This window comes from Sciurus vulgaris, assembly GCF_902686455.1.
Source record: "Sciurus vulgaris genome assembly, chromosome: 4".
Taxonomy (NCBI): Eukaryota; Metazoa; Chordata; class Mammalia; order Rodentia; family Sciuridae; genus Sciurus; species Sciurus vulgaris.
Genome location: NC_136464.1, coordinates 172,227,704 through 172,253,110, shown reverse-complemented (window position 1 = coordinate 172,253,110; position 25,407 = coordinate 172,227,704). Strand labels below are relative to the sequence as shown.

Genomic DNA, 25,407 nt, shown 5'->3' with positions numbered 1-25,407 from the left:
TGACTGTACTTCCTCATTTTCCGTATTCTCCGTGCTCTAGCATCAGGGGCCTCCTGACTAGAGGGAGACTGTGCCCTCCCAAGGCTAGAAATAACACTTGACGTTCATACTCAAACCAAGTGATCCAAAGCACATCCCCAGCTGCTCCTTATCGAGCTCTGGTGCCTCACATAATCCCCTACCCTCATCACCCAGGAACAGAACTCGGAGCTCCTGATGATTCCAACTGGCCAGTCCTACACTTGCTTAGTCCAACTACTCTGCCTTGCATGTCTTTCCTAACAAACAAACGAAACCTAAGAAAGACACTGGTCCATCCTCCTCCCCCATCCCTCTGCCTCCTGACTAAACAGTGTTTCCCTACGTGGGGTGCCATGCTGGACTCCTGCTTTTAGGGGTTCTATGAGTACAAAACTTCCCTCATGGTACTCATTTCCCTGTCTTATACCTGGTTAAAACAAACCCCAGGTACATTTTCAACATACGCTAGTGTATGGATATGGAATAGGCTTCTTTCCCTTGATTTCCCCCACAAACTTTTGAACTACCTGCTATGGTTTTCATGTGAGGTATCCCTCACAAATTCCTGTTAATGCAGGAACATTCAGAGGTGAAGTGGTTGGATTGTGAGAGTACTAACCAAGTCATTCCATTCTACTTTGAATGGACTCACTGGGTGGTGACTGTAGGCAGGTGGGGCATGGCTGGAGGAGGTGGGTCACTGGAAGTGTGCCCTGGAAAGGTCATTCATTCTTCCTCTCTCTCTGCTTCCTGACCCCACCATGAACTGAGCAGCTTCCCTCTCCTGGACCCTTCTCCCATGATGTGCTGCCTCACCTTGAGCTCAGAGCAATAGAGGCAGCTGTCCATGGACTAAGACCTCTGAAACTATGAGCCCCACATGAACTTTTCCTCCTAAGTTGTTCTCGTCCAGTATTTTGGACATAGCATCACAAAAGCTGACTAAAACAGTATGTAACTAGATTTCTTCTTTCCCCCTTTTCTCCAGATAAGGGAAATAAAGTGAATTTAAGGGGTTTATTCAAAACCACACAAAAATTTAGTGATAAAGCTAGGATTTAAGCACAGATTTGGGGGCTCATACCAAATGCTGACCATTTCCTCAAAAGATTTATGGAGGACCACACAAAATTATAAATATGGTCCTCTGTGATCCTCAGTTACACTGTATGTGAGCTGGAGACTACCGAATGTCAGTCTTTTGGATAACTGAGAGCATATATGAAAGTGATTTGTAAAATATGAAGTGTGGTAGGCACACATTTAAAAATCATCTGAACCAGCAGCCTCATTTTACATTCTCAAACTCATCATTGACAGTATGACAACTTATCGTGATAGCTGCTCATGATATGCCAGAAGGGGTTTTGCATCATCATTTCCTAGAACAACCCTATGAGGTAAGAATTATCACCATTTACAATTGAGAAAATGGAGACACTGAGAGGTGAAATACGTGGCTCAATTTGCATAGTTAACTTGAGCTACCTGGAGCTGCAACTTAAACCAGTATGTGAAACAGTTCATTGTAGTTTCTCACAGCCCTCAGCGTTAGGAATATTTGAGTAAATGTTTGTCCTTTCTACCTGCTCCAATGTGCAAACACACCCTGGACTTGATGGAGCTCTTCCTCCCCCTGTGGAGCATTCATGGGTCTTTCCCCTGTTTCCCAGATGTGACAAAATATGACTGACATAATGGACAGACCTACATCTTTAATGAGAACCTGAGAGTTAAATGCAGAATAGTCTTGCCTTAAAAGAAACAGCAAGGGGCTGGAGTTGTGGCTCAGTGGTAGAGCAATTGCCTGGAATGTTGTGAGGCCCTGGGTTTGATACTCAGCACCACCTATAAATAAATAAAATTAAACAAAAGATCCATTTTTTTTTTTAAAGAAACAGCAAGTACAGAGGTGCACACCTGGAATCCCAGGAGGCTGAGTGAGGAGGACTGTAAGTTCGAAGCCAGCCTGAGCAACTTAGAGACACCTCAAGCAACTTAGTGAGACCCTGTCTTAAAATAAAGCACAAGAAGAGCTGGGGATGTGGCTCAGTGGTTAAGTGTCTGGGTTCAATTTTTGGTGCCAAAAAAAGAAAAAAGAAAGAAAGAAAAGAAACAGCAAGTTCCAGGCACAAACTATAGTCTGATGAGCACAGTGTCCTTTACATCATTACAGACACGACATAGGACATGATTCCATCAGGTTTTGGATTCCAGGAAGCAGCTAGTGTGCTTCTAGTTGGAAGCGAATGGATAAAGCAAAAGTCGTGACTGACTTTTTAAAGATGAGAACTTTAAACACATTGAAAGAGGTATTTATACTAATAGTTGCTACCATTTGTGGAGAGCTTTCTTTGTGTCAGGCATTATATGGGGCACATCAGCTATGTTATATAATCATCATTTAGCAAAAACACTGAAGCTAAGAGAAATTTAAACTCTTAGTAAATACGGAGTTCATCAGACTCCTAAATCCAACCTCTAAACAAAAATGTCTCAAACTTTCAATGTGCATAGGAACACTCATGGAGATCTTATAAAACTGCAGATTCTTCACTGCAGTTAGAATGGAAGCCATCAAGAATAAAAACAATAATAAATGCTGGAGAGGATGTGGAGAAAAAGGAACATTTTTACACTATTGGTGGGATTGTAAATTTGTACAACTGCTATGGAAATCAATGTCAAATTTCCTCAAAAGACTAGGCATGGAACTATCACATGACCCAGCTATACTACTCCTTGGCTTTTATCCTAAAGAATTAAAGTAAGCACATTATAGTGATATATGCATCTATAGAGAGATCCATGTTTATAGCAGCATGATTCACAATAGCCAAATGATGGAACCAACCTACGTGTCTGTCAATGGAAGAATGGATAAATAAAATGTGCTATGTATATGCGACCAAATTTTATTCAGCCATTAAGAAGAATGAAATTATATCATTTGCAAGAAATAGAATGGAACTTGAGAACATTATGTTAAGTGAAATAAGACCAACTCAGAAAGTCAAGGTTGTATGGTTTTTCTTGTGTGTGTAAACTAGAGAGAAAAAAGGAAAGGGAAGGTGGGGAGGGATCTTGTGAAAATTCCAGGAAGATAGTTAGGAAAGGAAGGGGTAGCAGCAGGGGGCAGGGAGCAGCGAGGGAAAGGGAAGATACTGGGGAATGATATTGGCCAAATTATATTGTTATATCGTGTGCATGCATGAATGTGTAACAACAAATCCCACCATTATGTATAATTATAATGCACCTTAAAAATATGGAAAAAATGCTGGATAAAAACTTTTAAAATAAATTTTTAAAATGCAGATTCCATGTCAAGCACAGGCCCAGCACCACAAAAAAAAAAAAAAAAAAAAAAAAATGCAGATTCCAATTCAACAGGTCTGTGGGGAGGCTGAGATTCTGCATTTCTAACAAGCCCCCGGGGAATATGGATGCTACTGGTGTGTGGACCACACTTTAAGAAGTAAGGCTCTGTATCCCTGTGCTTATTAAACCCCTCATAAAAAACACTCACGGCTCTTCTACCTCCCTAAGCACTTCCCCAGGACTTTCTTCCCTTGCTAGAGTTTGGAGACATGAGTGGAGAATCTCTCTGTGTATATTAATGTCAGAATTTAACCCAGTGAACAGTTTCTTTGCCCATTTACTTAATCCACACACCTTTATTGAGTGCCTGCAAGAGCCAGACACAGTAGTAGCTATGGAGGATATCAAGATAAATGAGCTGGACACAGTGGTGCACGCCTGTAATCCCAGAGACTCGGGAGGCTGAGGCAAGAGGATCACCAAGTTCAAGGCAAGACTTAGCAATTTAGCAAGACCCTGTCTTGAAATAAAAAAAAACAAAAAGGGCTTGGATGTGGCTCAGTGGTTAAGCACTCTGGGTTCAATCCCCTGTACCAAAAAAAAAAAAAGAAGAAGAAGAAGAAAGAAAAGAAATACTATTCTGGCCTCTAAGAGAACACTTATCTATGGAAGTAAGATTTCTTGAAATATCACTGATGCTTCAATGAAAGAACAGCTGCAGCATACTGACTCAGGACTCCAAGTCCCATTGTGAACTGCTTTGGCAGGTGATGTCACCTTGGTGGCTTCAGTACCATCCTCACTGCGAGGCCAGGGCACTGTTCAGCATTGTGCCTTCCAATATGATTGACAGAAAATTTCATGGTGGCTCATCCTGTCCAGTTTCTACTATGAAGATACACTTTGCCTCCCTTGGTTTATGATTGTGTCACTACACATATGGTGCCACTGTTCATTGGGATAAGAACACACAGTTTCTTGGGCTCACTCTTTGGGAGTGAGAACAGATAAAACTTGACTTTTTCTGTACACTTTTAAATAACATATGCATTTGGGATACAGCACGAAATTTAATTTGAAGTTAATTTTAATCCTAAAGTCATGTAACGAAATTAAGTCTCAGCAAAACTAGGATCTTAGAGAATGGAAACCTCTCATTGATTAACGGTAATTATCATCCAAGGACATACATAGCGATTAAAAGTGCTAATATTTTTGGAGCATCTAAATGGTTAATTTTTCCCTCACTGACACTCCAAGTAGCTTTTTTTTTTTTGATTCATTCTGTTATTTTTTCCCTTCCCCCCACCCCTCCCACCCCTCTTTACCCTCTATACAGTACTTCATTCCTCCATACTTGCCCCCCTCCCTAACCCTAACTCTAACCCTAACACTAACCCTTCCCTCCCCCCCATTATGTGTCATCCTCCACTTATTAGCGATATCATTCGTCCTTTGGCTTTTTGAGATTGGCTTATCTCACTTAGCATGATATTCTCCAATTTCATCCATTTGCCTGCAAATGCCATAATTTTATTATTCTTTATGGCTGAGTAATATTCCATTGTATATATATACCACAGTTTCTTTATCCACTCATCAATTGAAGGGCATCTAGGTTGGTTCCACAGTCTGGCTATTGTGAATTGAGCAGCTATGAACATTGATGTGGCTGTATCTCTGTAGTATGCTGATTTTAAGTCCTTTGGGTATAGGCCAAGGAGTGGGATAGCTGGGTCAAATGGAAGGTCCATTCCAAGTTTTCTAAGGAATCTCCACACTGCTTTCCAGAGTGGCTGCACTAATTTGCAGCCCCACCAGCAATGTATGAGTGTACCTTTCTCCCCACATCCTCGCCAACACCTGTTGTTGCTTGTATTCTTGATAATCGCCATTCTAATTGGGGTGAGATGGAATCTTAGGGTGGTTTTGATTTGCATTCCTCTTATTACTAGAGATGTTGAACATTTTTCCATATGTCCAATTAGCTTTTTGTTTCATTGTCTTTTGAGGTACATTTACTTCTATTATTTAATCATGGACTAAGCACTGCTGTGGTATGAATGTTTGTGTGCCCCCAATTATATGTGGAAGTTCCAAACCCTCAAGATGATCATCTTAGCAGATGGGGCCTTTTGAGAGGGATTAGGGCAGCTTTGGGATTAATGTTATTGTAAAAGAGGCCCTGGAGAGCTGCCTTGCCCCTCCCGCGGTATGAAGGCACAGCTAGAAGGCGCCATCTATGAACATGAACCGGACATTGAACCTGTTGGTGCCTCTATCTTGGACTTCACAGACTGAGGAATAAGTTTCTGTTGTTTATAAGCTACCTAGTTTATGGTGTTCTGTCACAGCAACATAAAGGGCTTAGCAGACACAGGCTTCAACAAGCAAGAAATCTAAATCTTCACTAACAGAGAGCTCCAGCTTCTCTCCACAAGTGAAAAAAAGCTGACAGAAAATTCCCTTTCTCTAGCAAATGCCACTCCGCTAGCCCTATTCTGTGACATGACCCCTGAGGAGGTTCATGTTCCCACAGGCAGCCAGCCTCATCTCTCTGCAGCTTCCAGACGAGGCTTTGGTTTCTTTCCACTGAAATCCTGGCACCTATGCTTGGATTATGTGGTCATTTAAGGTCATTGAAACCTATCTCAACTCAGTAGCTGATAAGATGCTAAACAGGAACATGGGAAGCTGGTCAAGATAATAGATAAGGAGGGTGGGGACCCTAATCCTAAGAACAATTATAAATAGAGGAGCCTTTTATAGCTATAATTCTTGGTTGAACTTCTAGTGCTTAGTGGTGAAGCACTGTGAAGCTCTTAGATTGAATTTTAGGTTCAGAGAGAATTTAAGGGACTCTTAAGACTCCTGCTCTCTCAGTTTATGGAGGAGAAAATTTGTGGATGAGACTCAGAGTTTTACTGCCCAAATCAAAGTCTCACAGCTAGTTAATAAAAGAGGCAAAATTGGAGCTCAGTCTGCTGAGCTGGAAACCAGAGATCTTCCTTTTGGTAACTCCATCCCCAACTCAGCCCACTCCAGCCTCTTTCTAGAAGAAAACACTGTCCCATCACACACTATCCGTAGTCTCACATGTTATGATGGTCATTTGGTCAGTTTGCAAATATGTATCCAGAGTCCACTATGCACCAGGAGCCCACGGTGAACATACAGATCAAGTCCCTGTCCAAAGTGGCCACAATTTGGCTTCAATTCTTCCTTATGCTTCTTGGATCCACCCCTTTTCAAAAATACAGTTGTTCCTTGGTAGCCAAGTGGGATTGGTTCCAGGAACCCCTGGGGAAACTAAAATCTGTGGTTGTTCAGGTAACTGCTTCACCTCCTTGAGAGCTGCTTTGCTTCCAGAGTTAAAACATTCCCATGCACATTGACATGAGAGAAAAACAAAACACAAGAGGGCAGAAGACACAGCCTATGGTGGACTTTGGTTCTAAAGAGCTTGAATTGGAATCAAGAAGCTCTGCTGTCCAGGCCATTGTGAAAATTGTTGGGGTCTCTACAGTGTTTTCTTGAAATTTACTTCCCAGTACTATAGGTGACAGTGGCCTGTATTTTCATAATAACTGAATGCTCCTTAGCCAAACAGCTGCCAAATCTTAAAGCTGTAAATCTTTACATCAAATCTTTAAAGGATGTAGTCATGATTAATCCAAATGATTCCCTTAAAAAAAATGGCTATGCTGGGTGTCCAAGATAAAAGAAAGGACAACTAACAATGAAGTTATGTAACCACCAAGAATAAAACGAAAATCTACCAGCTCAGGGGAAAAAAAATGGTTTCCCTTGCTTCTATGGGTGGCTTAATCTGGCCTAAATCTAAAAAGATTGGTCTCAATTTAACAAGGCAGGCTTAAATACCTTGTGTTTTTTTTTTGTTTTTTTTTAAATGACATAATCATTTTCATTCATTAGCTTCTGAGTTCTTTTCTCAATTTGTAATTATTGTGATGTTTGAGAGTTTATTGGACAGATAGGATTCCTGTTCCTTAGAGTCTCATAGACAAACAGGAATAATGAAAAGCATCTGGTCATGTCAGCAATGACTTCCACAGGAATCAGGAAATCCCAATTTGTGGGGCCCCGTCTTCTTTGGCAATGTGAATTAGTGTATTCCTGAAGTTGAAAATAGGCTTCTGCAGTGAATTACATCTCTCGTAAAGATTTTGATTCACAATGAAGAAAGAAAGGCTATGTCAAATTAATTTTGTGTGTTCTAATGGAGACATTGTCAGTATAGCAGATTTTTCAAATTACCTCATAGGCACAGGATCTACAATAGATATAGAACACATTGTTTTTACTATTTGGAAACAAAATCAACTTTTAAAATAAAGTTTTGTTTTTTTTTTTGAGGGGGTGCTGGGAATTGGACCCAGGGACTCACACATGTTAGGCAAGCACTTGACCACTGAGCTACATTCCCAGACATCACCCTGCAATAAAGTTTTAAGGGTAGAAGATTGTTTGAACCACCATCAATACTACTTAGTAATCAAAGTTATAACTGTATGTTTTCTAAGATGCATTTGGGGAAGTAGCCATTGAAGTCACAGAAATCTACCATTGTTCTTCAATTGACATTGGAGCTAAGGTTAAACACATATTTCTCTCAATAACTGGATTTTATTATGGAATATATAATGAAGCATAATATGGCATTTTAAAAAAGATGAACCCCGTTAAGAACAAAAAACCAGACTTACCCACATGCCATGTCTTCCATTTGCTGGCCAAGAATGGAAAGGGACAAGATGTGGCCGTGGAGAAAGAATAAGCCCCAGAGGTGTACAGAATGACAACAGTGTGTCCACAAACATTTTACTCTTTCCTTTTAAATTTTGCCCTGATTCTAGGGAAATTCACTATAGTAGGAAGAGTAGTTTAACAAGTTTAACAATCGGGGCTGAAGAGAGACAACACAGATTCCTCCAATGGTACTGAGCATAGTGCCAGTGACCCTGGGGCTGCCTCAGGTGGCCACGCTTGAACATTTCCGTTGCTTGTCATTAGGAATCTCCTGGCTTTACCTAAGTATTCTCTCTTTATCCCTTGGCACTCACTGTAGACTAATGACATGCATTGTTGACACAAAACCCCACAAAATATTATGCTTTAGTAACTTCCTAGTTAAATTTTTATTTCATTTTCTTTTCTGGGGCCAAGGTACAGTTTTACCATTTGATTGTGAAAAGTCTATATTTTACCAAAACCCAGGAGTAAGCTTGAACACAATAAGCCCATGGCTTGTGGCAGATTTATAAACATCTTTGCAGAAAACTGAGACAGAGTGATTTATTTTATTTTATTTTATTTTGTGTGTGTGTGTGTGTGTGTGTGTGTGTGTGTGTGTGGTGCTGAGGATTGAACCCAGGGTCTTGTGCTTGCTAGGCAAGCACTCTACCAACTGAGTTATATCCACAACCTCAAGAGTGTTCTTAAAATGACATAAAAGTAAATAAAAGCTGGATTTGCTGGTGCACGCCTGTAATCCCAGCAATTCGGGAGGCTAACGCAGGACGATAGCAAGTTCAAGGCCAGCCTCAGCAACTTAGCAAGACCCTGTCACAAAATAAAAAATAAAAAGGGCTAGGGATGTGGCTCAGTGGTAGAGTAACCCCTGGGTTCAATCCCCAGTATTCCAGTACTGAAAAAAGAAGGGGAAAGAAAAGGAGAAAAAGCAAGTAACAATGGTTTCCCTGGAGCTATCCTGAGGCATGAAAATAGTGTGTTTTAAAAAATTCTTCTTGATCCATATATTTATAATAAAGTTTCAAATATACATAAAGATCAAAGCTTACCCACATTAAAGACAACAACAAAACACCCCAAAGAGAAAGTTCTTGACATTTTCTTTCACTCAACCACTTTAAAAATATCTCGTTCTCTCTCTTTTAAATCACTGAACATGATTAAAAAAAGAAAAGGTGGAAACCCCTCTGAGGAAAGAGTCCCTTCCCTCTGTCAATTCTATCCTTCTTGTCATATGCTTCCATCGCTCTGGAGGAGAAGATAGACTCTGTCACCCCACCATTCAGATGTGTGGTGTACACACACACCTCCATACATATGTTGCCTACGTCTATACCTACAGTTATGTCTAGATACATCACATGGCCTGAGAAGTACAGGGATTTAGGATAAAGTATGGATTACTGAAAAGGGGAGAAGGAAGGAGAGAGATTAATTCAAAGTTCTTCCAACATAGAACAGACAGCCCATGACATTCCTCCATGACTGCAGGAATTGAAACTAGGTGCTAAAACAACCCAGCTGTGTCCTTCCTCTCTTTGGTCTTTATTGTTTACATAGGGTATGTCTAAAAGATCCACGGTTATTCTTAACTTTCCTTTGTCAAGTAAAATAAGTGATTTCATTATTTCAGGCGACATCACACACCCCATCCATCCTGGGCAAATTTTGACCCTTTAGGCACACACAGAGTTAAGGCGAGACTATGACCGGTTCTGGCGTGGCTTTTTGGGGGGGGGGAAAGTAACAATTTGCTTTCACCGCAAACAAAGGTGTTATATTTACCTTCTACTTTGAAGATAGTAAAGTGCGGTCGGCAGTGGAAAGAACCCAACGCGTTACCTGCGCAGTTCATCCACAGCCCCTGGTAAACCCAAGTGGCCGTGATCACCGACGAGGCGCGGGTGGTGACCTTCCACTCATTGGATGCAGTGGCGGCAACCAGAGCTCCAAACCCTCCGACGCCAAACACCAGAGCCGAGATCTGTGCCCTGGACATGTCGCTCAGCCTTCTGCAGTGTCACCGTCCAGCCCCAGCGCTTTGGTGGTCTAGGCATGCAGCCGAAAAATAACACTTGGACAAACGCTGCAGCCAGCCGATGCGGGTAGGCGACAGTATGTCATGCCCAGATGGCCTGGGGAAGTATTGGCATTTAGGACCATTATCTACGACTTAACAACTGCATTTTTAGAGATAGCCTAAAATCATCTGATTTTCTACATAGATATTTACCCAAAATTAGTAGGTGAATTTTAAAGGTTTTGATTTTTGCAGATTTTTTTTTTTTACCTAGTACCAAGGTTAATGCTTAATTTTCTGTTATCCTGAAGATTAACCAACCATGCAAGTACCAGATATTACAAAGTACAGATTATACAGTAACACTTGAAGCTTATTTGACCAATTGCTTTAATTTTGCATGTTTTTTAATCTTTACATAAATGAAACCATATTTTAGGTATTCTCTAACCTATTTTTTTAATTTAAAAAAATTTTTTTAGTTGTAGATGGATACAATACCTTTATTGTGTTTATTTTTTTAATGTGGTGCTGAGAATCGAACCCCATGCCTCACACATGCCAGGCAAGCACTCTACCACTGAGCCACAACCCAGACCCTGTAACCTATTATTATAAAGAATATTGAGATTTATATGTCCCCGAATGTAGCTCTCATTAACTACTAAGCTGAATATAGTATTTCATTAAATGCATAGATGACTATTTATCCTTTTTTTTCTTTTGGAGATGGACATTTGTGTTGTTCTCTTTTCTTCCCAGTAACAATTGGTGCATTATAATCATTGTTGCTCATTTTTCCTTGTGCACATAAGCAAGAGTCTCTCTGGTATATACCTTAAATGCAGAATTGCCAGAGTTCAGGAAACACTCACCCTTAACTGTACAGACAATGCTAAACAGCTTTCCTAGTAGTTACAGCATGAGCAGTGGGCAAGTCCTTATTGTTCCACCTCATGAGGTAGGAGAGAAAAGAAGAGGTAGGGAGAAAGGAGACCAAAAAAGGACACAGAGAATATTGCTTTCAGCTAAAAGCCTTCTGCTGAAGTTCTTCATACCTTCACTTCCCAAGCCTGCTCTCTCTCCCAGACGTCCCTCCCAAATTTCTGAGAAATCTTCACTCACAATCTCCAAGTTTCCAGAAAATCACCTACTTATGAAAATTTCCCTGCACCCTGTTAATTAACCCATTAATACATGTATTGTTAGAAAAGATTGGGCAAAAGGAAATATGAAACCTATAATATAGGGTACTCTTTCAACATTACCTGTTGATCAGATATTGGAAATGTCAACCAAAGGATCCTGAGAATTGCCAGACCACCATGAACCATCTTGCAACCACCAGATGTGCTGTCATCCCCACATACCCTCCCATGCCCACCCCTCACCAAGTCTCCTTTAAAAGAAGCGCCCCAGAACCCCCAAGGCATCTCTCACTCTGGAGATTGTCTTCTTTTCTAATTAAATCTCTGCCTCAATATCTAGCACATTTATAATTATTCTTCCTAGATGTTTGCCCAGAAAACTGTTGTCCTGAGTTGAGGTCCCCCTCTCTGGGACCTTCTTGAAACCCTCCAGTGACAATAGCACTTGGTACTATGAAAGCGAAAGAATTTTTCTTTTGGCCGGCTGAGGGGTATAAAGGTACCACGTGATAATTACTCATTTGCATGTGTGATTACTGAAGTTAAGCGTCCTTTTGTGTGTTTATTGGCTAATTGTGTTTGTGTGTACAATGACACTTGCAATTTTTGCTCATTTATCTGTTGAGTGTTTGACTTTTTATTATTTTGAGTTCAACATATATTGGGGTAGTAATCTTCTGTTGATTATGTTGCAGATATCTTTCCCTGGTTGGTGCTTTATCCTTATATAGTCATTTTTTTTAAAAAAATATTTTTTAGTTATAGATGCACATATTATCTTTATTTTTTTTAATGTGGTGCTGAGAATTGAACCCAGTGCCTCGCATGTGCTAGGCAAGCACTCTACCACTGAGCCACCACCCCAACCCTTTATGTAGCCATTTGATAAAGTCTTCTTTTAAAAACAGTCAAATTTATCAAACTTTTATTAAATTATTTGTGATTTTGAGATCTTGGTTAAGAAACCCTCCTGGATGCTGTACATGGTGGCACAAGCCTGTCATCTCAGTGACTCCGGAGGTTGCGGCAGGAGGATCACAAGTTGGAGACCAGCCTCAACAACTTACTAAGACCCTAAGCAACTTAGTGAGATCCTGTCTCAGAATCAAAAACCAAAAGGGCTGATGTGGCTCAGTGGGAGATGACCCCTAGGTTTAATACTTAGTACCAAGAAAAAAAAAAGATAAGAAACCCTCACTCAAGGGCTTGGGGGGCAGCTTCATGATAGCGCGTATGCCTAGGATGAGCAAGGCCCTGGGTTTATCCCCAGCACCATAAAAGAAAAAAAAGAACGGAAGAAAAGAAATCCTTCCTCAAGGACAGGGATTTTTTTCCCCTTTTACTTCTAAAAACGTCAAGGGAGTTCAGAATGTGCCATAACAAAATTTGCCACTTTGGCGTGCTGAGTACTTCAGAATCAAGGCACTTGGGGACCAGTAAATGCAGGATGGGCTTCCTCTGCACCTCCCTTACCTTCCTCAAGATGGACACTCCGAAAGGAATGTGACTGTCGTGAATCCCTCTCCAGGGAAAGTTCAACTCCTGTCACAGGCGATGTCTGACACCACACCAGACCAACTTTGTCACAGGCTATCCCCTCTTCTTCTGGACTTGGTGACAGGCTATCCCCTATCCTTCTGCAAGATCATTCATCTTTCCTCAAAGTTATTCACTCTCCCCCAAGTTTCCTACACCCTCCTTCCCCCTCCTCTGTGAAGAGGGCGTGTACCTTCCAGATCTCTTTGGGGGTTTGGAAATATTCATACTTTTTTCATGTGATGTCTACATAATACATTCCTCCTTTTTTTTTTTTTTTTTTTTTTTTTTTGGAGGGGTACCAGGGATTTAACTCAGGGGCACTTAACCACTGAGCCACATCCCCAACCCTTTTTTATTTACTTATTTTTGTCTTGAGACAGGGTCTCACTAAATTGTTTACAGCCTCGCTAAATTGCTGAGGCTGGCTTTGAACCTGCGATCCTTCTTCCTCGGGCTCCCTGATTGTTGGGATTGTAGGTATGTGCCACTGTGCCCGGCTCTTTTTCTCCTCTTAATTTGCCTACTGTCAGTTTATTTCATAGACTCAATTAACCTTCAGAGTCTGTAGAGTCTTCCCTCTGCTACAGTTCCAAAGTTTTAGCTTTCACATTTTAGGTCTTACATAATCCAGAATCGCTTTTTCTGTCTCGTGGTTTGAGATCTATTTCATTTTTCAAGAGGAAAACAGAATTTTAAAATTCTTCTTGTTTCCCTATTGATTTGCAAAGGAATAACTGTCATAGCAGGCGCCAATATTTGCATGGTCTGTTTTTGAATTCTCTGTCCATTTTACCTACTTGATTTTTCCTGGGCAATCACAACACTTACTAAGTTACTCTAATTTTAAAAATAGGTCTTGAAAGCTTGTGGGTGAGTGTCACTGTGCTCTTGTTTTTCCAGTGCTTGGGATTATTTTTCTCTTCTCTATTTCTTACATATTTTAGAAGCAATTTATCAAGTTAGACACATGTGCATACATATTGGGATGGCTGTTCATGCTTCACTTTCTGTATTCTCTCTCTTGATTAGTTTGAAGAAAATGGACAGTTTTATAAAAATGAGTGTTCCTGTTCATGAATATCATCAATCTCTCCATTTATTTAACCTCTCCTTAATGTTTTCCAATAAATCATATATTTTAATCCTGAAAATCTTGTTGCTCTTTAGGTTAGATTTATTTATTTTTATTTATTTTATTTATTTTTTGCAGAGCTGGGGTTTGAACCCAGGGCCTAGTGCTTGCAAGCACTCTACCAACTGAGTTATATCCCCAGTCCTAGATTTACTTATAAGACTCATTCTAACAATGATTTTGTATTTCTAATTTGTGCCACCATTTTCTTGTATATACATGTAGTTTTTTTTTTTTTTTGGGGGGGGGGATCGGGGGAACGGGGGATTGGACCACTGAGCCACATCCCAGCCTTATTTGGTATTTTATTTAGAGATAGGATCTCACTGAGTTGCTTAGCACCTTACTTTTGCTGAGGCTAGCTTCAGACTCACAATTCCTCCTGCCTCAGCCTCCCAAGTTGCTGGGATTACAGGCATGCACCACCACACTCAGCTATATATGTAGTTTTTACTCTTTTTTTTTTTTTAATTATTTTTTTGAGATGGAGTCTTACTGAGTTGCTCACTCAGCCTCCTGAGTAGCTGGGATTACAGGCATGTGCCACCTGCCCAGCTTCTTGTATTTTTTAGATAAAGGGTTTTTTCCCTTCACATTCCATTTTTTTTACTCATTTAAATTGGAAGTTACATATTATTTGCATTGTTTAATGATTTTTCTATAAATGTTAATGCATATTTAGCTTAATACATAAAATGTATCAATATCATAATTCTCCTGAGTGACACAAGCACCTTATGATGGTTCAATCTTAATAACACCTCTTCTGGCCTATGTTAACATTTTAGTTCTAGCTTACCTGATTTTTAACCCCACAAAATGTGTTTTTAGTTCTATAAATGTCGTCCCCACAATATTATTATTATATACTGTCACTATTCAACTACCTCTTTTTTCTTGGCTATTCCATTTTGCATCTCAAACCTTTATTCTTGTTCCTCAAGTCCATCCTTGGCAAGTTTCTTTAGTGAGGAACCATTAGTAGTTATCTCTCTTATTTTTTGCTTGTCAGATAATAATCTTGCTTCTGTGTTTATTTTCGGTAGGCAATGTTGCTGAGTATTGGCAAAGCTTCTGCCTTGGACCATACTTTACTCAGTTCCCCTATTTTGTCAAGTACACCTCAACTTCTGGGTTCCCCTGTTTGTCCCTACATTGTCCAATTTAAGCAAGTTTCCTGCTAAGCCAGTCTAGCCAGAATCCCCCGCCTGAACACCAGACCATCCTCAATATCTGTTTGAGCACCTCATCCTCCGTATCCCAGGGCATGTGCAATTCCCTAGACTGCCTTCAGTAAGAATCCATGATGGGTCTGGGCACAGAGACTCACACCTGTAATCCCAGCAGCCCCAGGGACTAAGGCTAAGGCAGGAGGATCACAGGTTGGAAGCCAGCCTCAGCAATTTAACAAGGCTGTAAGCAACCTAGCAAGACCCTGTCTCAAAATAAAAAAGTAAAAGGGATAGGGGATGTGGCTCAGCAGTTAAGCAAACTTTAGTTCAATCCCTGGTACCAAAAAAAAAAAAAAAAAAAAAAAATCAAATCCAGGATGGTTTAGCCAGAAGCACCCTAACCCTGATTATATTTCCTTTTAGGACTTTTCCATCTACTGACTTCTGCCTGCTCCTTGGATATAAGTCCCTGTGCTATATTCAGATTTGAGCCCCATCTCTCTCCCCTGTTGCAAAATCCCTTTTCAGTGGTGCTCATACCTATTGCAAAAGTCCCCCCAAACATATACACCATGACTTGAAGTCTGCCATATCACTTTTTAAAAATATTTTTTAGTTGTAGATAGGCACAGTACCTTTATTTATTTATTTTTATGTGGTGCTGAGATCAAACCCAGTGCCTCATCACACCTGCTAGGCAAGTGCTCTACCACTGAGCCACAACCCCAGCCCTGCCATATCATTTTTAACAAGTACCACTGAATATTTCTTTTCATTAACAGGATGCAATTATTTTGAATCAGGACATTGAAGCTATAAGTCCATTTTCTTTTTCCTTTTTTTTAAATTTTTTTTCTTTTGTGGTACTGAAGATTTTTTTGGTACTCAGTATTTAACCACTGAGCCATATCCCCAGCCCTTTTAAAAATATTTTATGTAGAGACAGGGTCTCGCTGAGTTGCTGAGCAACTCTCTAAGTTGCTGAGGCTGGCTTTGAACTCACCATCCTCCTGCCTCTGCCTCCCGAGCTGCTGGGATTACTGGCATGCATCACAGCGCCCAGCTAAATTCATTTTTTTCTGGCTTACATTGTTGCTGTTGAGAAATCCACCATAAGATTTGCCATTTCCTCTGTAGGTTAATCCGTATTTTCTTTTTTTCTTTTTGGTGCTGAGGATTGAACCCAGGGCCTGTGAGGCAAGCACTCTACCAACTGAGCTATCTCCCCGGCCCCCTCCATGTTTTCTCTTTGGCTGGTTATAATATTCTCTTCGTCTTTGGTTTTGGAAGTTTTACTTTTTCGTTTTAAAATTCTCATTGCTTTTATTGAATATTGCTGCATTTCCTGGCCTAGTCCCCTGCAAAGCTAGCTATATTGCTAGCAAAGATGGGCAATTAGCAAATTTCTTTCTTTTTAAAAACTTTTTGGGCTGCAGGTAGATCTCAGTGATAGAATAGTTGTCGAGCATACATGAGGCCCTGTGTTCAATACCCAGCGTCAATCAATAAAATTAATTTAAAAAGATAAAATAAATTTTGTTTTTGATTGATGCATAATAGTTGTACATATTTATGGGTACAATGTGATATTTTGATACATGTATACAATGTGTAATGATCAAATCAGAGTCATGAGCAAATCTATCACAAACATTTGTCATCTTTTTGTAGTGAGAACACTCAAAATCCTCTCCTAGCTATTTTGAAATGCACATTAAATAGCCACCTTCTGTGTAACAGAATACCCAAATTTATTCCTCCTATCCAACTATAACACTGACCAACCTCTACCTGAAACCCCCTCCTCCCTACACCCTCTACCTCTGGCAACCACCGTTCTATCTCAACCTCTATGAGACCAACTTTTAAAGATACCACGTGTGGAATCATGCTGTATTTTTCTTTCTGTGCCTGGTTTCTTTCTTACTATAACATCCTTATAGTGTGTCCTGTTGTTGTGAATAACAGAATTTTATCCTTTTTTTGGCTGAATTAGTATTTCATTTTATATATGTACCACATTATCCATCTGTTGCTGGGCACTGAAGTTGATTCCTTAATTTGGTTATTGTGAATAGTGATGCAACAAACATGGAAGTACAGATGTCTCTTTGACATACTGATTTTATTTCCTTTTAATATACATCCAGAAGTGGGATTGTTGGATCACACAGTAGTTCTAGCTTAATGTTTTAATGTATAAAACCTTCATACTGTTACTATAATGGTTACCTGAATGTACATTCCTACTAGCTCACTTCAATTTTCTAAGTGTGGATTTCTTTTTATCTTTTTTTGGAAGAGACTGTACTTTTTGCAATTTGATAATTCATATCTTTCATCGATTCTGAAAAAAATTATTAGTCCCTATCCTTTACCTTCTTCTGTAATTCTGATAAGATTTTCTAGTCTATCATACATCTCAACCCCTCTTTATTATTTTTCCTCTCTCTGTGAGCACACAGCATTCTGGAAAGTTTTCCAGAAACATGTTCTAATTTATTTTATCTTCAGCTATGTACAATCTGCTGGTAACCCTTCCAAAGTTTCTAATGTCTATTATGATCCTTTTAAAAAAACTTCAGAGGTTCTATTTTATTTCAATTCTACCTGTTTTTTTTTTCTAATCTCATTCTTTAGCATAATCCAAATGTCCCATTTTTTGTTTAAACATTCATTTTATATTTCGTATCTAATAATTCTCACACCTATAGTTTCCTCGGGTTGAATTCATTACTTTTTTCCTACTTACTTTCTCAATCCTGGTGGTTTACGATTTGGAAGTATAACCTTGCGCTCTTCCCAACTTTATTTGTGGAAATGTTCTGAGGCCCGAGTTGAAGATTTGTCCCCTGCAGATAGAATTTATATTTGCTTTACCAACCAGGCTTACTTTAAATCCTCAGCTTTTTCTACTGTCCTAAGCCAGAGGGTCAGCCCATGATTAAGATTCTCAAATTACTTCCTTTGGCCTCTCTTCTCAGGTCCAAGATCAAGACAAGATATTTCCTTGCCATTCATGGGGGATAGCAATGACAATGGTGATGGGTAATGAAGAGGCATTTTAAATTTTTCTCACTATGATCATGCTTTGGGGGGAGGGAACAGCTTCCTGCAGGCTCCTCTGATCCAGCCTACAGCCTCACCTGGCACTGTCCTGGCAGCCTGGAATCCCCAGGTCCCTAGATATGGGCGATTGGGAACCCCCCAGGGTAGCTGTTAAACCCTTCCACATTTGTGTCTTCTCATTAGTGTCTCAGTCTTTGGCCTTTAAAGATTTCCTTTCCTTTCTTACCATCTCAGGTAATTTTCAGCATCTGAAAACATTTTTCAAATATCTAACAAGTTTAAGTGTTTTGTTCCAGGAGGGTTGTACAGGATCCAAAATCCCTGTGCCAAAAAAGGAAGTGAATAAATGTTGGAAAGGAAAGAACTATTGTTTTTTTTTTTTTTTAAACTCTCTAAAAATCAAATGACTAATCAGGAAGTAAACAATTGAATTTATCTCAAGGAGAATCCTGAAATGTCAGATTTCTACAAATTTTGCTGCACTATCCCGTTTCGATTCATATATATTTCATTTAGAAGATAGGGGAATGTTTTTAGAGGAAAGAGCTCTTGATTTAAAAGAAAAAAAAAGTTGAATTCCAAGAAAAGAGATTCCTGAAATATAATTTGAAAACCCATCAATTTCAAATGAAAAAAATACCTAGTTTCTTATATAATTCAAATGTGAATTTTAAATAGGTTTTTTAAAACTCAGAAACATTAATATCTACCTCATTTGCCAATATTTTGATTTCAGGGCTCAGTAAGAGCATTTTTAAAAAATCTTCTAAATATCTAAAAACTAGCAATAAAAACTAAGTAATTCTGTCTATAAGTAGTTATTAGTCTCTTACTTGGTCAACTAGACAAGTGTTTGTATACTTTGATTTTTTTCAAATATAAATACATATTTAAAATCTCCTTTCTTGGATGCAGAGTCAGAGCATCCGAATCTAAGAGAAAGGTAAAGAAATACCGCATGGGTAAATCTGCCAAAATTTGGGCTACATGGCTGCCTTCCTTATTCACCTCCCCCTGGGGTGGGCAAGGCACAAGTTTCTCTGGAAGAATTCAGTCAAACTTTGCTCACCATCCACTGTCAAAATTATTAAGAGATATCAAATCTTAAATGTGCTTTGAAGTTTTATCAAGTTTCCTGGAATTCAAAAGCTCATTGTAGGACTGAGGGCTTAGTCAATTGTGACTCAGCATAGAAAAAAATGAAAGGGGAAAGAATTAAGTTTGCAAAGACAGAAACATCAGAAAAGCCAGTTTAAGTCACAGAACATAAAGTCTACGGATGGCAATGACTGTCACGAAGAGGACTGTAATTTAATTACAAGATTTTCTTTGAGCTGAAAGGAAATCTGTGAACTCTTCCAGGTTAATAAATCTTATCACAACAAAGAAATAATAAATGTCTGAGATGACAGATGTGCCAGTTACCCTGACCTAATCATTACACATCGTAAACATGGGCTAAAATGTCACACTGCTCCTCATAAATATTTACAATTACTATGTCAATTAAAACATTTATTATGTCTGAATACCTCCCTTCTTAGCCAGTGTGGGAATTACAATAGCAATGTACCAGGAGCAGAGAAGGTGCTAAATAAACATTTATTATTACATTAGTAAAGTGAGGATATTGGGAAAAGGATGACCAACTATCTCAGTGTACCCAGACTGCCCAAGTTTCAGCACTGAGCACCATGTATTCTAGCAATCCACTCAGCCCCTCAGCAAACACCTGGTCCTAGTTTTTCAGTTCTTATTGGAGGAAATTGACAGAATTGCTGTTTTTTGCAACCATACATAATGTCTTTCTGTCACAGTTTTCAGTTTCTACCCCATTTTCCCCTCACGCTGCCACCTGCCTGCAAATGGAAGTTAATTCTTGCCAGCTGGGAAGCCAGGCTAGCACATTGACCTGGAAGAGGGCTGGGTAAGGTGTGATTTGGACTTCACGTTTTGTGCAATGTTCAACAGCTACCAGAAGAGGGCGCGCTCCACATTACCGGGCTCAAACTCCGTAGGCAGAAGCTCCTGTCCCTGATCCAGGTAGGTTTTCTGTCACCCATCAAGTTCAGTAAAGTGATCTTCTATATTAAGACGTAGACTTCCCTCCCTGCTCTTTCCATCTTTTTTTCTTCTTCATTTCTGATTTTAGGGGTAGACGCTGCACACACACCTCAGCCCATGGTACTCCTCGATGTGCTACATCAGCTTGCTTTCCAACTTGTTCCTTTATCCCCAGCCCTAGGCCCATTTTCCTTTCTTCCTTAACAAACAACTGTTCCAGTGTGTTCACTGTGCTTTCCTTTGTTGTGAATTCTTCAGAAAATGTGCATGTGTGCTTGGTGTGCAGGTCTTACTAATTTATAGAAGTGCTATTGTGTAACAGATCTGATTCTGATTTTTGCTTTTCTTGGCTCTACACTTTCAAGACCCTTTTATGTTGCTTTCTGCACAACTCATGGTTCTAGACTACTGCTTCTAGCAGCCACAGGGGGTTCTGTGGTGCAAGCCATAGGCCCACCTCTGACTCCCCTTACTCCTCCAGCATCACTCCAGTGAACACAGGTGCCTGTTCCTTTATGGACTTGTGAGATTCCCAGGGACTGGCTGGGTCATAGGGTCTGCATTCCCTCTGGTTAACTTGCCATAATGCCCCCCATCCACACTCTTGCTAAGGGACGTGGGGGTTTCTATATAACCCTAGATCCCTACCAGCATTTAACTTCCACATTTTTGTCCATCTAATGGGTGTGAAGTGATATTGTTTTAATTTGCATTACCAAAAACTTGAATTGGACATCTGTTTATATGCCTTTCAGTCTTTTAGTTTTTCTCTTCTAAATCTGTCCATTTTTTTTTTCAATTGGAGTCTTTTCAGGTATGCTAGATTTTTCAAATATCCTCTCCTAACAAGCATTTGTTTATGGTGCCTTTTTGTGAAACAGATATATTTAATCTTGATGTGATCAAATTCCTCAATACTCTGTGTTTTTTAGGTCCTACTTAAGAAATCTTTCCTTTCCCTAGCACACCAAGATCTGTGTGTGTGTGTGTTTTCTGACCACAATCCTTTGTTCACAATTCTGAAATCCAGTAGTTCTAAATTTCATAATCCTGGCACCATGTCCATCAACGGAAAACAGATGGTATGCTGTAACCGGGCAATTGGAGACTTTAATAAAGGGACTTTATTAAGGGGTGCAGAGCAGGTTTTCTGGACTTGATACTATTGACATTTTGGTTCAGGTAATTCCCTATTGTAGGGAGCTGTCCTGTGCACTGCAGGGTATTTATTCATCAGCACCCTGATGTCAGTTCACTAGATGCCCCTGTACCCTGCTATCCACCCCCACCCCTCGCAGTCATGATGACCACCAGGTGGCTCCAGGTACTGCCAAATGACTCCCAGTTAAGCATGGCGGAGGAGCCCAACTGAGGCTTTGAGCTGGTTCCTGCTGCAGTCTGCCACCCCCACGTGGGAGGGATGAGGGGAGGGGGTGGTTCTTGGAACCAGGTGACAGTTCTGGAAGACGCTAACTGGGCCTTTCAGTGAGGCCAAGGTCGTCCTGAGAAGCTCCACCGGGAGGAGGTCTCCTCCCTCCCCATCTTCCACCAGCGGGTAAAAGCCTGCTGATGAGGTGCAGGGAATTGCCCGCCCCGGGGGGCGGGGACACAGGGAGCAAGATGGAGAAGAGGGAAGTGTGGGCTAGAGGGGCAAACCCAAGATACCCAGCACAGCCCCCGAACCTGCTGGTTGGCAAGAGCAACTGGAACTAAGCTGTATTTACTAAGCTGTCTTTACTCCGTTACTGCAGAAATACTGAGGTCTTTGATCAGTAAGCTGCCCTAGACCCAGCTAGGGGCATCATGAAATGTATAGGTACCATTTTACCTTCCCCAAATCTGAAATTTTTTAAATTTCAAAATACATTTTGTTCCACACATTTCAGAAATGTGATTGTGGAAATACACTTTCCACACTTAGGTCTTAAATCCATCTAGAGTATTTGCTGTGTAACATGAGGTAGAGGCAGTTTTATGTTTCTATATAATGAGTCAGTTTTCTCTACACCACCTGACAAACGATCCCCCTTCTCTCATTGATCCATTGTGAGAGACTCCCATCCTATAGAAAGTTCCCATGGATTCATCTCTAGTCTGTTCCACCTGTCCCTTTGTGTATTCTTCTGTCAAATACCATACTTTTAAAAAGTACTTTGGCTCCTTGATATGTCCTAATATCTGCTAGGTAAATACTCTCTTTGCTCTAGTAGATAATCTTTATTGTTGGCAATAAAGATTGCCAACAATTGCCAACTGGCAATTAAACTCAGTACTGGGAATTGAACCCAGGGCACTGTACTCTGCCACTAAGCTACACCGCCAGTCCCTTTTTTGTTTTTTGGTATCAAGGATTGAACCCAGGTGTGCTCAACCACTGAGCCACATCCCCAGCCATTTTTTTTTTTTTTAAGGCAGGGTCTCACTACGTTGCCGAGGTTGGTTTTGAACTTGTGGCCCTCCTGCCTCAGCCTACCTAGTAGCTGGAATTACTAGTTTTACCACCGCATGCAGCTGATTGAAAATTTGTTTTTGTCTTGTTTTGATATTTAGTGTAGGGAATCAAATTCAGAATCTCTTATATGCCAGCTGTAATGCAAATGTTATTAAAGCCAGAGACCATCATCTTTTCCAGAAGGAAAATGAATAGATTTCTTTTAAAAACTTACTTTCAACATAGCATCCTGAAGCATATTAGTTTCATTCAAGGATGGCAACTTGCATAGTATGAAAGTCTTTAACACAAGATATGGATGCTAAAACCCTAAATTTTTCAATCTTCAGGTGGGTCATATTGATTTCTGTTTCAAAAGACAAAATTAAGGGCTGGGGAGATAGCTCAGCTGGTAGAGTGCTTGCCTTGCAAGCCCAAGGCCCTGAGTTCAATCCCCAGTACCGCCCAAAAAAAAAAAAAAAAGACAAAATTAAGTTATAGCAAATGAAATGTCATGCACATTTCTATGAGTCATAGAGGTATTGCTCTAAATTAAAGGAGACTGAAGAAATGTGAAAGCTGCAAACTGTTATGCTTGATTAGATCCTGAATTGGATGGATTTTTAAAAGACCACACGGATGCTACGGGGACACCTGAGGCAATCTATGTATTGGTCGTTGAGATTACATTCCTGTGGCAATGTCGAATCGTGGGTGTGATGGTACTGTTGTGGGGATGCAGGAAAATGCCCTTGGTCTTATATGATCCATGTTGAAGTATTTGGGAATTAAGAGTCAAGACATTAACTACTTCCTTTCAAGTGGTTTAGAAAAATAAGCATGAAGCAAAGGTTTTGGCAGAAGTTGACAACTGATGAATCTGGATGAGGGTGTCTAGATAGTCTTCACATTTTCAACATTTCTGGTTTAGAAAATTTCAAAATAAAATGTTGGGGAAAAGAAATAGGAAGTCAGAAACAGTAAGACTGCTTCCGTTGGCTCAGAGGCAAAGCAGTTTTCTTTCAGGGCATGAGACACTAACTACATCCTGTGGCCACAACTGGGCGCCCTCTGCTTCCTTGAGGTAAGAAGGGTCCTGTGCAAATGTATCCCCTGGAGGCTGAAGTCTTGCCCTCTTATTCCAACTTCCTCAGGCCTGTGGCTCCTACGCTCCAGCAGCATCTCTGGAGTTGAGCAGAATCGGGCCCAAGTTGGCCAGTGCCCTGGCCAGCACAGCAGTTCCTGGATCTTTATGGTGAAGAAATTCAAACCCAGCACCCCCCAGCACACCCTGGTGGCCCGTGGTCCCTACTTGCCTTTTTGAAGGTTAATTTTACTATTTGAGAATGAGAGGTAGATTCTATTGTGGATTCTTTTCTATCATTGAAGACTTAGAAGCTCAAGCTTCACTTGGGTGGAGCTCAGTGGTAGAGGGTGAGCTTAGTGTGCACAAGTCCCTGGGCTCAATCCTGAGCACGAAAGAAAAGAAGAGAAGAGAAGGGAAGGGAAGGAAAGGGGAGGGGAGGGGAGGGGAGGGGAGGAAGGAAAGAAAGGATGGAAGAGAAAGAAAGAAAAGAAAGAAAGCTTTAAGTGAAGCTCTCAAGGCCTATAGAATTTCATAGGCACCTTCATCAATTCAGTCCAAACTTCCAGCATCAAGCTCCTCCCCACACCAACCTGTCTATGTCCTGCAATCCATCTCTGGCCCATAACCCTTCAAATTCACCAGGAGACTGCCAGTTTCCCACTTCATGATATGAAGCACTGTCCTTTGGTTGCCATTTCCAAATCATGCTCTTACTATGCAATAAAATGGAAAGAAGTAAAATCTCTACATCTTGATTTACTAGGAAAAATGTTATTCTTTTCATGCTTGGACTTAGGTTTGAAAAAAATTTGTTCTTAAACCCTGGGTAGAAGATATTACAGCCACTGAGTGCTGGGGAGGTAGCTCAGCTACGGCATATGCAAGGCCCAGAGTTTGGTCCCCATCAAAAGTGATGATTGAGAAATGGAGAACTTACCGACAGCAGGCAGATATGAGGGGGTAAAGCAGTATTATACCTGTTTCCTTCCCTCCCTCGGAGAAGTGCATCATTAACTGTGACTGCATCTCTCCCTGTACATCACGGAGAGGTAGCTAACATCCGGTGGTATCAGTATCTTTGATATTATACTAATGTAGTCACAAGCCACAATTAGAGTTTACTGCAGGAAACTGTAAAAGGTATTCCTTGCCAAATGTGTTCTCACTTTGGCACACTCCTCTAAAGTGGCTTTCAAAGCAAATGTAACGAACTCAGTATGGGTGGTAAATTGAATCAAGTTCTGCTAAAGCAATCAATGCTGGGCTAACTGAACAAAGCAAACCAATCCACAATTGAGCCGAGTCACAAAGTGTTATAGAATCAGCCCCTCTCTTTTCAACAAATAACTTGCTGTGCCATATCAGGCCCAGAGGAAGAACCAGAAATTTCAGATTTATAGATTTGAACTGAATTTTCCAGAAAGCCTTTGTCTTCACCCAATTCTTCCTTCCTGCTTTCAAATCGGTCAGTTGGCATCAGGAGTAGTGAATCAAATTGCTTGATTTGGCTTTTACTCAGGATGGAAAGACTCATGCCTTGCTACTTGTTATTTATAAATAAACAAAAGGAGGAATAGTTGTTCTAAGCGCTCACGTCTGCAGGAAGTCGGGCAAGAGCTTTCATTCGGTC

At 40.4% G+C, this 25,407-nt stretch overlaps 1 protein-coding gene across 2 annotated transcripts in view; it reads right to left on the bottom strand.

The window, feature by feature from the left end:
- CLDN10 (claudin 10) overlaps nt 1-10,372 on the bottom strand; it is a 103,553-nt gene extending 93,181 nt beyond the window's left edge. Inside the window, exon 1 of one of the 2 annotated variants that reach the window (XM_079138036.1) lies at nt 9,958-10,372. In XM_079138036.1, the coding sequence (XP_078994162.1) occupies nt 9,958-10,114 (157 nt within the window). In that variant the 5' untranslated portion in view covers nt 10,115-10,372. Of the gene's footprint in view, nt 1-9,900 lie in introns of both variants that reach the window. The other variant, XM_079138035.1, reaches the window with a different exon arrangement.
- Nucleotides 10,373-25,407: the final 15,035 nt, after the last annotated feature.